The 13,985-nt window shown below is 37.9% G+C and overlaps 1 protein-coding gene across 5 annotated transcripts in view; it reads right to left on the reverse strand.

Moving 5' to 3' along the window:
- Positions 1-6,610: 6,610 nt before the first annotated feature.
- The window catches only part of osgepl1 (O-sialoglycoprotein endopeptidase-like 1), an 8,224-nt gene continuing 849 nt past the window's right edge, over positions 6,611-13,985 (reverse strand). Inside the window, exons 1-7 of one of the 5 annotated variants that reach the window (XM_048599118.1) lie at positions 13,144-13,913; positions 12,014-12,401; positions 11,052-11,256; positions 10,835-10,954; positions 9,833-9,959; positions 7,462-7,533; positions 6,611-7,235 (exon numbers count right to left, since the gene is read on the reverse strand). In XM_048599118.1, the coding sequence (XP_048455075.1) occupies positions 7,157-7,235; positions 7,462-7,533; positions 9,833-9,959; positions 10,835-10,954; positions 11,052-11,256; positions 12,014-12,401; positions 13,144-13,328 (1,176 nt within the window). In that variant the 5' untranslated portion in view covers positions 13,329-13,913 and the 3' untranslated portion in view covers positions 6,611-7,156. Of the gene's footprint in view, positions 7,236-7,461; positions 7,534-9,832; positions 9,964-10,805; positions 10,955-11,051; positions 11,257-12,013; positions 12,402-13,143; positions 13,914-13,985 lie in introns of those variants that run through there. The other 4 variants (XM_020535380.2, XM_020535387.2, XM_048599120.1 and 1 more) reach the window with 4 other exon arrangements.

Raw genomic sequence — 13,985 nt, forward strand, 5'->3', positions numbered from 1 at the left:
ATCAAGGAAATGAAGGAGCTAGGAGTAAAGTGTAAGCAATTAAGCGCAACTATTTGAAATTTCCCAAGCCTCTCCATGCTTGGAAAATTCACACCATCATCTGTACAGTGAGCTAGCCAAGCAAGCTTGACACACAGCTCCCTAACTGAAAGAAAGTCTTCGGATGCCAAGACTGAAGGAAAGTGCTGCTTGGATGGACACTTCGTGCTCTTGCGTTTGGTAAAAATACACAGCCAGGATAAACATTCACCAGGAAGCATCCCAACTTCATTTTTAAATTCACTTGAAATTAAAAATGGTGAAGTAAAAATATCAATAGGGAAGAAATAATAGTTGACTATTTGTGTTAAGTTCTTCATTAAGCACTTTCTCCTGCATGTTCCTCAGACATGTCAATCATCCACAAAACCTGCTTGTGTTGTACTACCAGCTTTCCATGATGTTACTTCCTAGAATACATCCAGCTGGAGTTGGCAGCCCTACCCTGAATTACAAACATCTTCCTTTGTGCTAGGTATGGTTCCAGGAGTGGAGAGTTTTCTCACTGATTGCCATTGACTTCAATAAATCTGTGTAGGCAGCTCATCAAATTAAAGCTCATTAAGGAAACATTTGTTCATTAAATTAAGTTTGAATTGAAACTGACATCATAATAATGAGACCAAAATGCTTTTATGCCACTTTTAGGGTAAAAAGCATTACATTTTTAACAATACAATTAATTGTGAGTTCCTTGTTTTCTTTGACATTTTTCCAACTTTCTTCCTGGAGCACCAACTCTTGCTGGGGCACAGTTCCGAAGGCCTCAACCAAGTTGCCAATCATAATTAATTGTGGTTGAACCTGTTCTTTAGAAACATGGGCTTATTTCAGCATTGGTTAATAATCAGGAATGACAACCTGTCCCCTTTGCTCTTAGCCAGGTCAGCAGATTAGGTGATACAGTGCTGTGCTAAACAGTAACTCAGCACAGCTTGAGAATCAAATCTGTAATTTAACGGTCTGTTTGATTTAGTGCTACATTAGACTCTGTTTTATCTCAGTATAATTTTAAGAAATTATGTTCTACACTTCCAATTTTATAAGAATCACGTCAAAGTATTTGTGATTTGCTAATAGTCCATTTTGTAGACTTCATTTTTCAATAGGCTAATGGGACAAGTACCAAAATAGCAGATACGTGGAACAAAGTTATGCTAAATTTAAAAGAAAGACTCGATCTATCCAAAAAATCTGCTACTTGGAGATGTTTACGCAACACCTGAAAGAAGTAGTATCATAGTTTCTTGCCCTTCTTTAGTTGTCACCATTGACAGTTAACAGGATAGACTGGGTCCAACCTTCAGGTCTTCAACAATTATGCTCTGTAGCTGGCTACAAAAAGTTCTACACAAACAACCTAATGATGAGTTTCCCTATCTCCTTCCTGTGAGAAGCATATGGGAAAGAGTAAGCCATTGATTCATTGAACCTACTCAACAATTTTCTTAGCCAGGTAAAGGCTCACTATTTTTAGTTCAAACCAGAACAGGGCAAATCATTTGGTTTCCACTCAATCCCACTAAAGAATTTGGGTTTTGCTATTGTGAAACTATGAGTTAATGTTTTCTGGCATAGAATTCTGAAATCTCATCTGTAGCTTGGAATACAATTTGAAATGCAGTGTTTAGTTAACTATGTTTTTACAGGAATCAGAAAATAATGTATTTTGAACATTTCTTAACTTGAAGCCAAGGGGTGACAATTTACATGTCACTATTCATTTTATTTTATCTACTTTGTGTGGAAAAAGTGAAATTAATTTATTTCAGTCTATAATTTCCATTTGAATTTCACATCTAAGTTGTGTTAAAAATTGTGCATTTTTTAAAAGAAATCTTATTAGGAAGCAGTAGTTACTCACAAGCAGTATTTTAATTACTCCAATGAAACAAGTTCATGTTCAAAATAACAGACAGAAGCCAAGACAAAAAAAGATTCTAAATCATTTGAAATGAACATTACCTTTTTAATACTTAAATTCATGGCTCTCATCATACCCCAGCTGCTATATAACATGATGTACTTTATTGGGACATGGCACATCTAAAAATAAACAGCAGGCAATTGATCTGCTTGCAGATCACTCCAAAAAAGCTCTATGAACAGAACATAGAAGCAACAATGATCTGCATGATTCTCTTCTTAATTTCTCCTTTCCCAATTCTCTCTATTGACAACATACTGTAGTATTAATAATATATCTCACATTTTATTTAGCCATTTCATCTGAATTTAGGTGAAAAAAAAGATCGTTGATGAAGCAGCTGAAGATGTTTGGGCCTAGGATACAACTCTGAGGAACTCCGGCAGTAATGTCTAGGAGATAAGATGATTGGTTATTAGCAATGACAATCATGGTACTTGTGCTAGGTATGGCCTCAGCAGTGGAATCTATTTTGTGATTCCCATTGACCTTAATAAATCTGTTTAGACAGCTTGTCAAAGTAAAGCTCATTAAGAGAACATTTATTCACTAAATCAGGTTCCATTGAAACAGACATGATGATTTTGAAGTTAAGAAGCCCTTATGTCACTTTTAGGGTAAAAAGCATTATATTTTAAACAATACATTAACTATGAGGTTCTTACAGTCTTTGACTTTTATCCAACTTTCTTCCCAAAGCACCAACTCTTGCTGGGGCAGTTCCAAAGGCCTCACACAGTCACCAATCACAGTGAAGGTTGACCTGTTCTCAAGCAACATGCGCTTTTTCAATGTTGGATAATAATCAAGAATGACAACCTGTTCCTCTTGCTCTCAGATAGGGCAGTGCTCACTGTACAAGATTGGGTGGTACAATGCTGTGCTGGCTAAAACCCAATAACTAGGCACAGCATGAAAATAAAATCTGTAATCTCTGGAGTTGTATGATTTGGTACTACATTAGGCCTTGTCTTTATTCAGTACAGATTTAAGGAGAGCTGTTTTACACTTGCAATTATTGAGTTTATTTTATTTTGATCAGTCGGTTTTCTTTATGTTAAATATAAATATTTTTAGAGATTGGTTTTCAAACTAGTCGAACATGAATATTGGTTTCTTTTATGAAAGGTTAACAAATAACTAGGTCAGTCAGTCAGTCATTCTTTCTGGAAGCATGACTTAATCTAGGATGTTTCAGAGAGCAGGGAATTCTGGTGTTAACCGAAAATGGTTTGTATTGTGCTGAGTTTATCGTTAATAGTACAAATGTTAAGGTCATTAGTTTGTTTTTGGTTTAGAATAATCAAGGATTAACTTTGCTTAGGAAACCCAGAGACTGAAAGATTTTGATCAGTTTTTGAGGAGACCTAACTGGGGTCAGAAGTACAATATAGAGCTGATTATTCCTAGGTCTAGAATATTGTGTGTAATGTTGAGTTAGTTGGGAAAATATGGAGTGTGAAAATGGGATTATTGACATCACAAAAAAAGCCTGATTTTCCACATAAGGTTTGAAAGGCATGATGAGAATCTATTTGCATGAGTTTATATCTAATTAGTACCCAATGTTGGTCATTTATATGCTATTTCCTATTCTACTGTGCACTGGAAAGAAAATTAGATGGTGATAATTGCCATCATGAAAATCAAGAAACGTCAGCCTTCCTGCTCCCCTGATGCTGCTTGGCCTGCTGTGTTCATCCAGCTCTACACCTTGTTATCTTGGATACCTGGTGGCTCCAGCTCACCACTTCCTCCTCTGCACCTCCATCTTGTGCAGTCTCCAACATCTCAGGTTATGCTCCGTGCGTAGTGACTGCCTGCACCCCTGTCCACAGAGGGTAATGTAGGGTATACACCATTCTCAGCACATCATCGTAGCATATATTTGACTCATTTAGAATACTGTTCTCCACTTCAATGCTACATTTTGGCGTGCACAAAACACCTTGCATTGTACCGCTTCTGCTGGAACACTGTGCACAGGGACAGGCGCCGAACTCGTGCATTGATGCAGGGAATACCTCAGGGCTCGTTGTTTTCTTAGTGCACAGTCATTCTATGCCTACATCGAAACTGACAGTACATCTGCTTTTAGCGCTTTGCTGCCTCATTCAGAGCTTAAAGACTGAAAGTACTTTTGTGTTGCCTTGCAGTAGCATTGATGCAAAGCCAGGAAGCAGCAATGATCAGCCAAGGGTGTGTGCTCATTGCTGTACAACACCATGCACTTTCAACATCTCATCTACAGTATGCATCAGCAGCTTTCACAGCAAACACACTGCATGTATTAAGCAAAGTGACCATGTCTCAAAGTCTAAAGGGAGTAATTCTCAGTCAAGGAGGGCTGTTGACAGTCAGTAGAGGGTCATAGAATCATAGAGATCTATACCACAGAAAAAGGCCCTTTGGCTCATTAAGTCTGTGTCAGTCAATAACAACCACCTAATTATTCTAGTTCCATTTTTTCAAAGTGTACAGCTAAATACTTATTAAGTGTTATGAGAGTTTCTGCCTCTATCACTTTCACAAGCAATGAGATTCCCCATCTTTTGAGTTAAAAAAACTTTTCCTCACATTTCCTGTAAACGTCCTGTCTCTTACAAAATCTATGCCCCCTGGTTATTGATTCTGTCCACCAGGGGAATAAGTTCTTTCTCATCTACATTATCTGTGCCCCTTAGAATTTTATTCATTTCAATCATGTCCCATCACAGTTGATCAAGGGCAACATCTGACTTCGATCTGGGGTTGGACACAGTCAGTCTGCTGCTTGGAAGTGTTCAGGGTCAGGTGTTCCTTATCATCACAGTCCAGGGAGTGGGCCAGGATGAGTCCTGCAGCTGCAGTGCAACCAGTTTTGATATTCACAATCTGTCAGTTGAGGAGATCAGTCTGGTTGAACAGAGGGTAAAGTAAGGTTTTGTGTGTGCTGGAGTTCTTTTCAGTGAAAATTAGGGAGGGGGTTATCAAGAGTTATTGCTTTGGTGGGGAGGTCAATTGCAGGGATTGGAGGCAACATACCGGTATGCAGAGGGAACAATAACTGTAAAAGGAGCCAGCTCAACATATGACTAGATGATTAGTGCTTTGGAGGATATGGGTTACTGCATATGAGTGAAGGTTCACCATCAAGGGGCACAATCACCCTGGCTTCGACAGTGAGATAATTCAGCATGATGGTGGGCCAGGGCTCAGGTAGTTAAATTGGGAGATGAAGACTTAAATGAAATGGTGGGTGGGAACTAGTGGAAGCTTGGTACTTATGGGGTCAACAGACAGTGCAAGAAAGAAAAGAACTTAAAAGTTTGGAGGGAATCCCTTGACTTCCATGCTGAAGCTGTGATTCAGCGTGCCAATTGTGACTTGAGTTGCTTTCTATCCTCATCCAAATTACACATGTGCAATAAAAATGGAAAATGGCTGACATCATACCACGAGTCAGAAGACTAAGTATTTTATTTTCTGACCGAGCATGTGGGCTTTACTTATGAGCGATATAAGGCCCTTCAAGCGGAAATTGCATTAATCAGGCACTTCCACATTGCTCAATGACAAGATGTTATGCTGCATGGGTTGTAAAGGAAACAGTAACACTCCCCTAAAGAGGGTTCTAACATGGTGTGGCACGCATGGTGGGTAGTCTGTGTAGTATCATTCTTGTAGCTGCAGTTACAATGACAGTCAGACAAATAATATGAATGTAAAATTCTATTTGCAATGAAGTGCCACCCACGTGACCTTAGAAGCTTCTTTTTTTCCCGTTTCCCTCCCACTAAACATACTATGAACGGCAGATCCTAGCTGGTAGCATGACCTGCTTTAAATATGACACCAACACCAGAAATTGAAGAACTTTCTGGCAACAACGAGTATTTCTGTTATCGGTGAGCACAAGATAGTGATAGCATGGTGCCATAGAGGCATGGTGCATATACAATGAGGTGAGAAACATAAAATTATGTCAGAAAATTCATGAGAGCCATGGTGAGAAACCCCTCATGCAGCTTCCCAAATCTGGCACTTATCTAATTTTTGGTAAAATTCAATCAATAGTTTTGCCTCAAAAAGGAGCATGGAACAATTCAGGCAATAAGTTAGTTTAATAGAAATTTAATTTGACACTCTTTCAGACTGGCAGTGCTTGATTAGAAACTGGCAGATTATTGAAAGACTGAGAAAACCTAAGCTTTCAGTTTTGTGCGTGTTCATTAAGAAGACTATTGTTGATTGAACTTATAATTTGAGATATGGGGTAATCACTCTGAATTTGACACTTATAAAGTCATGATGTTGAGGAATAGATGAAAACATTGCTTAGTTGTGTATTGTAACATCTTTTACACTGTATTAAATAGCTTGGTTTGATTTTTATCATTTTTCTTTAATAAACTTCCGTTTTACCATTGAAGAAAATTTGCAGCTTTCCGGGCTTATGTTTCAATGAACGAACACCACGTTAAACTAAAAGAAAAGATATGACCTATCAAGCCAGGTTTCATTCTAGGATCTGATTTGTTCAGTAGAAATATTAATTGGGACCAAAACACTTGGCAAGGGAATTACAAGAGTGCTAATTGTTCCTTCTGCAGTCTTCTTTTTTCAGTAGGGCAATGGAAGAACTTCAGAAAGTGACCATTAGAATAAAGAACTCAAAAATAACTGAGTTTAATTGATTTATCTCAAAAATTGCTAATTATGGATGTTTTTGCTTTTCCACAAAGCACTGACAGAGGAAGCATCACAGGTTTTGTCTCCGTTTTCTCTGCTTTAGCTGTCACCTAACAAAACAGACTGAAGGCCAACTTTTAGGCATTCACCATATTACGTTCTGTAGTTTGTTGTTGAGCTTAATATAAAAACAATCAAGAGTTGAGCTGCCATGCTCCTACCCTGTTAAATATAGAATATATGAGCAAGATTAAGCCATCAACCTAATTTAGTGACTTTATATACAATTTTCACTCAATTGTTGAATGTCACCATTAAATTACTGATATTTCAAACATGCAACTATAGTTTACAATCAGATTACCCAGGATTTTATTAAATGGCAGAGGAGACTTGAGTGGGCAAATGACCAATACCTCTTCTTAAATTTGCAAGTAGTACAATACAATATGCATGAATTTAATTTAAAACCAAACACAGTGCAATTTCCTAAAATGATGAACAACGAAGAAGCATTAATCACGTCTTTAGCTTCAGATATGGAACTTTGAGGGCTGCTATCTTGACTCGTTCAGAAAAATCAATTCCAAGAGGGGCTCTGCAAAACAAAACAAGTGACAGCAAATTTAGCTAAACTAAAAACAGTGCATTCTTATTTAATTTTGCATTTTCTTGCTTTATAATGGTTATATAACTCAAGCACACATTTCAACAACTTGGAACCCAGTTCCAGTGTTAGACGGAAATAAAAAATTCCCGCACCCTTAGAATTTGGTTAGCTCATAATTGTAATTAAAATAAAATCTAAAAGTCTGGTCACTTACTTGGGCTCATAGCGAATTCCTTTTGGATTATGTATAACATCAATTCCTGCTCGAAGTCTCTCAATACCATTCCTAAAAGCAAAGAAATATAGTAACATTGTGCACCATGTTAACAACTGTAATTGAGCTGATCCAAGGCAAAGAACCTGTTCTCAGAATTGGTTTAGTAATAGAAAATGAGCAGTTTGTAAAAATGAATGTGGTGATGAAATTAAAAAATGTAAAATAAATGTAATAGAAATGCTTAAATGTTTAAGACTTTTATTGATTATTATTGTGTTTTATGTGTCCCATTAGTTAAAATTATATAGAATGATGTGAAAATAAGATTGGTAAAAGAGTGATGAGAATATTTACCTACATGGTCAAAAAAGTAGAGCATAAATTAGAGGAATCCATGTGTAATCTGGTCAAATCACACTTCAAATATTGTATTTGGTTTTGGACTCCAAGATACAAGGAAGAATCACTCAGTCCATGGTGATGATGCTAAGAAGCAACACAGGGACCTGAATTCAGGTGGCTCACTTTGGGGATAAAATAGAGGAGCATTGATTTTTCCAGCAATGATAGGAGATGGTTGAAAGATATGTTAAAGATATGCCAAAGATAATAAGCACAGAAAATATAAATCTGAGGCACCAACTAAAATTAAAACACGACAGTAAGATAAAAGAACTGGTGTTCAAATTAGCATCAGTTTTATTACAGATGTCTGGAAGCTATTCATACAAAAAAAGAATGAACTATAGGCCATAGGAGCAAAAGAACAAACCCTGGAATCCGTTAAACACAGTTAAATTCTGTGTTGTTTGACCTCAGGGCTACTCTAAATAAATGAGCTAATAAGTTTTCAATGACCCTGCTCAATTGTACCTACTTTATGATAGGTTAAAACATTGTCATCAAGCAGTGACAACACATTTCTTACATTAACTTTATTGATTTTTTTTGAGTGTCAATTTTTAAATAAATAGGTTGTTAACATATTGCTATATTTAATGATATTGTATATTTCAATTATGTGCAGTTAGTTCTGTGCACTGAGACATTAGATTTGTTTGCTTGGCTGCACATTTGCCGAGTACAGTACATCCTTCACTGTTGAAGTAATGATCTTGGATCTTGAGATTCATATGGATATAATGGGCAGAAATAGGTAATAAAGTTCTAAGTTATACAATAGAAATACTGAAGGGCAACTGTCTAATCAATGAAGTCTGCGGTGACTAAATAGTTGTGCTGTTCTGGGATATCCAATTCTTGATTATTGTATTTAACATTAAAATCAGGACATCAGACTGTAACTTTGTTTGTAAACTGTTACAGCATCAATCAAAAAGCAGCAAGGACTGTAGTAACTACTTAACATTTTGCCCTTGGCTTTATCAACTTAAATTCAGCCATTTCAAGATGGATCAGATGGTATAGAATCCTTTGTTATTTCTCAGCCTTCTCTCCTACATCTGCTACATTATCAAGACTTTCTTCCACTTCTTCAACAATATCCATCCGCGTCTTTCTTCCCCAAACACTGGCAAAACCCTTGTCCTTGCCGTAACCACTTTAAAAATCAAAACTTCTTTAAATACCTTGCCAGTTGGTCTCCTTGCATCAGTTCTTTGCAGGTTTCTAAATATCATATTCTTTAATCGACCCTGCCTTACAAAGCATTTGTCTCATCTCAAAACCATTAAGGCAACTGCAAAATTCCAGTCCCCAATCTTATGTTCCTTCATGGTTTCACTCTACCTTCCTGCAGTCATTTTATTTTTAGCCTTTTGTACAACCTATATATACATCATTCTTTAGACCTCGAGTTACTGCTCATCTCTCAGTCCCTCCCCTTTTCTATTAATTATTCTTCATTTAGCTGCAAAACTCCTGCCCTCTGGAATGCTTCCTGTTTTCAGAAACTTGTTCAATTCAACATGTTCAATTTCTCAATTTCCCTTCTTCAGTCGACTGGTTTCTCCTCTCCTTATAAAGATATTTTGTGATGTCTTCAAGGATGGTATAAACTGTTATTGACATCCTTTCAGTGGAAACACAGCTATTAAAGCAAGTTAAAGAAAGTAGCATTGACACAGCTACAGAAAGCAAAAAAGAAAAAAAAAATGTGGTTCTTATTTAGGATGTGTTTTTATCAGATGCACCAAAAGCTGGTCCAGATTAAAAAAATCATCATTTCTTTGGATGAGAACTACAGTTAGATAGATGTCACACAATAATGATGAAGAAAGAAACTTCCAAGATTTTAACATTTTTTGATTCTGTTTTCCACTAAGCAAGTATGTTTGAAAGTGATTACAATGCTTCTTCATTGCATATAATACTTCAAGGTAAAATTAACTCTATGTACTGCACTCACCATGCAATCATGATGCCATTGTCTGTGCAAAGTTTCGGAGGCGGGCAATACAGTGAGAATCCATTTGCTTCAGTTACTATTGAAAGTGCTTTTCTGATGTATTCATTACTGGCCACCCCTCCTGAAACTACCTGACATGACAAAAAAGGAATATATAACAATAAATATTGCACAAGTTAAATGCATACCTTTCACAAATTGATTTTTCATACACTACACATTTTTTGTGCTTATGATCCTATTCTAATGAATACAATTTTATTTAATATTCTTGTAGGTAGGGAAACAGTTTTAGTTCCATGTCAAGGTTAACAATGTTAATGATTTCAGCTGACATGATGTGAATGACTGAGTTGTGGCCAGGAATGGATTTCTCAGGGTAGAAATCACCATGTGGGTGATAGTTAGTGCATGGCCACAGTCACAATGAGTTCTTCCTTTTGTTCTTTGTGAAACATTTATCTGCAAATTAATGCTGTTAAGAAGGTGACCAAACGCTAGCCACAAGGCTCACATTCCAAGCAGTAAAGTCACACCAGAAAAAGAATAAGATTATAATGCTGTTTTGGAAATAGTGCATGCCTTCAATTCTTCAGTTGCAAGGGCTTACAGATGATCTGCACCAGGTCCTATCAAAATGCAAATTTCAAATTGATGAATGTGAAATATAAAATCGTCACAAGTTAAACCACTTCTAAATCTGGCCCCAGCCACCATGCAAAACAGTTTTACCTCTCTATGTAGGGGAGCTCCAAATTTTGAATCTCTCTCATAAAAACAGAGATGCATCATAACGTATATGAACAGAATAATTAAAAGATCTGGAACAGATCACTAACTGCACAAGAGCAAGCCAGGTGACTCTCTGGCTTTCCGTTTCTGTACCAAAGTGCTTAGAATTCATTGAGCATGGCAAGCTGCCCAATATTTATTATTACGATGTAAAACATAAGATACACAACAGGATACTGACCAAGGCTGGATTTGATTGAGGCAACAGACCTTCCTTTTTACAGAAGAGAATAGCTCGATGTGTACGTTTTGCTAGGTGAGCTGTCACTGTATGTTGCACCGCAGCAGCAATGTCATTTACACAGGGCAATATCTGACCCATCTGGAAACCTGGTTGAGAAAAATATCTAACTTAATACAGTGTACAATATAATCATAAGTCACTACTATCTGGTACATTAAGTTGAAATACCAAAAACTTGCAAACCTTCTTCCCTTTCCTTTTTGATAATTATTTGATTGACTTGATTGCGGAGACCAGCAAAGGAAAAATCACAGTCCAGGTGCTGGCTCATAGGCTGCGTTAATTCAAACTGCATCCGGTTTCCCATTTTAGCTAAATATTCAATGGCTTCACCTCCACTCATTGTATGACATGCTGGGTGATTTTTGAGGGACAATCTTCGTGCAACCTGAGAAGATATATCACTGTGATTTAAAACAGCTGCTATCAAGAAGAAATCTTACACTATTTTCTAAATCAAAACATTTTAGATGCACTGAAGTTGTAATGTAAACATAAATGAATATAACTCAAGATTGGTAAACTTTAAAAATCTGCTTATGTTCATACGTTCAGTTAAATATAGCTACTTGAAGCTACATTATGTCTCAATTTCTCACATGTAAAAACATTTCAAGTTCATAAAGACATTTTATAGTATACAAATACTTACCAATTTATAGGGGAAAATTAGACACCTAACACTCTTTGACAAGAAAAATTCCTAAAGTATCTGACAAGACTGAAGTATCTTTTAACTAAACCTTAATGAAGGAAAAGCCGGGTATAGTAAACTAAGTATGTAACTAAGCATTACAGGTGGAATATCCTGTACATTTGCTCCAAATTTGGGGTGCAAATCAAGATTCAAACAAAATATCCACAGTAAAAGCTTGAGGAAATTCAGGTGCAAGTATACCAAGCACACAATCACATTACATCCCTTCAAATTTTCCCACTCTTTTACATCTGCTGATCAATCCCTATTAGCAAGCATTATCAAATCTGCTCCCTGGCCCAAGAACCAGAGGCATATATTTCCTGCTAACATGCTGCTTCAAAGCAAATGTAATACTAGGCTCAGAATTTAAGTGCAGGTTGTACAGACACTGTAGAAAATCTTGCTGCTATTCATTGATGATCTTAAAGTTTCCCTCTGTACATACCTTGTCTAACGTGTCTCCTGGTGCTTCATCCAAAGTTTGTCCAAGAAGAAGGAAGTCAGAAACTCCACGGGCAACGGCCAGCAAACTGTGTCCACCAGAAACCAAAAGGACCAGGAAGGGAAATTCCACCATGTGCAGCATTCTAACAGTTAGTGCATGCGCCTCCATGTGATGAATAGGAATAAAAGGTTTCTTATATTGTTCTATTAGTTTTATGCTGTACTCTAGGCCCACTTTCAAGCTTAATGCAAGTCCTGGTTTTATGGTAGTTGCTATTGCTGTCAATTCAGTAGGAGAGACACCACTCTTATCTATTGCTTCTTGGACCACATTTTCAATGTGCTCTTTGTGTAGCTTTTGAGCGACGGTTGGAATTATACCACCTGCCCTAAGGCAAATCAAAGTATAGTTAATGGAATATGCAAACTATTTTGGTTTATGAATTAACAAAATAATTATAAAAATTCATGATGTAGCTAGGATATTCAAATTTAAAATCACTGAATTCATATTCATAAAGAGGGTTACAGCACTTGAACACTTTAATCCAAATATAAGTTTGAGTCACCTGCTGCAGTTTTGATTTGAACAATAAAAAAAATCTGCTCTGCATTTAAAGTATCTTCTGATCACAGAAGAATCAGAAGCAAGTTAAAGTCGATGCAATCATTGATTTTTGATCATCATCTTTTCAGTTCGCAGGAAAAAAACTAAATGCTTTCTGAAGTTGACCCACTCTGGCATATTTTGACAAGCATTCATTTTGCATACATTATTAAAATAATGTAAAACAATTAGAAAACCATTTATAAATTATGTAGATTTCCACCTTGTCATTTGTTCCTGGTATACTTTTTAAGCAATGTGATTCATCCAGGTTCCTGTTGCTTTTAAAACAACTTAAGAGTTGGTTTACTGAAGTGTTGATGTTGGCAATGGTGTGGCCACAAAACATGGCATTGTGTGATTTTGTCACATCAGTGTGGAAACGATTAAAACGAGGGATTTATAATGTATCAAATTTCACTTAAGGCAGTGTTGCACGTTATATTTCCATCGCCGCCCCCTAACCCGCCCCAAAACGAAAAGGGACCGGGAAGAGGGGTTTTTTTTCCATCAGGAACACCTACTTGAGATGAGTGCCTTTCTGAGAATGCAGGGCTTCCCCCAAGATGTTCCCCGTTTCGTCCACCACAGCTGCTCCGGTGTCATCACAGCTGGTATCGATGCCCAGCACCAGCCTGGCACTGCACTGAGCCGCCCCACGAGCCCAGCCGTACACGGCCCGCGCGCACACACCCTGGGCCCTCACCATGGCAACGCAGGCCGCCGCCACCAACCGCCGCCACCTCCTCCTCCTACTCCACACAAAATGAGGTTGGTGAAGGGGGTGGGGGCTAAATCAGTTACTGGTTTAAAACGAAGAGCGAGAAGAGAGGCGTCTGGAATAAATACACCGACATTATTAACCCCTTCTCCCGGCACAACTCGTGCTGTTTAGTTTTAGCGCAAATACTGCAGGAGGTCGGGAGAACCCATTTCTCCTTCAACTGTGACAACAAGGTGTAGAGCTGGATGAACACAGCAGGCCGAGGAGCAGGAAAGCTGACGTTTCGGGCCTAGACCCTTCAACTGTTGTATTTTTCTTTTTGTCGAAAGGGAGAGGTGGGGGGGGGGGGGTGGAAACGGGAAGATGTGTCACAGTTAATACTTTCCCCGATGTTCCGAAGTGCAGGTTCTCCGCCTGGCCCTGGTTCCGGTGTTTTTTTTATTATTTGTTCAAGCTGGGGATCTGGAGATCTTGGAACGGATTCCGCTGCACTGACACGGAATCAATCGGGAGGCCAAGTCTGCGGTTGCTGCAGATACCCCCAGCTGCTGAAACGGCAGGGTCCCAGAAACGGTTCGGGTCAGCAGCTGACCCGTCACTATCCCTCCCTCCTGCCCCCTTCTAGTCCCCATTCTCCCTCCT

This window comes from Rhincodon typus, chromosome 7 (genome assembly GCF_021869965.1).
Source record: "Rhincodon typus isolate 14 chromosome 7, sRhiTyp1.1, whole genome shotgun sequence".
NCBI lineage: Eukaryota > Metazoa > Chordata > Chondrichthyes > Orectolobiformes > Rhincodontidae > Rhincodon > Rhincodon typus.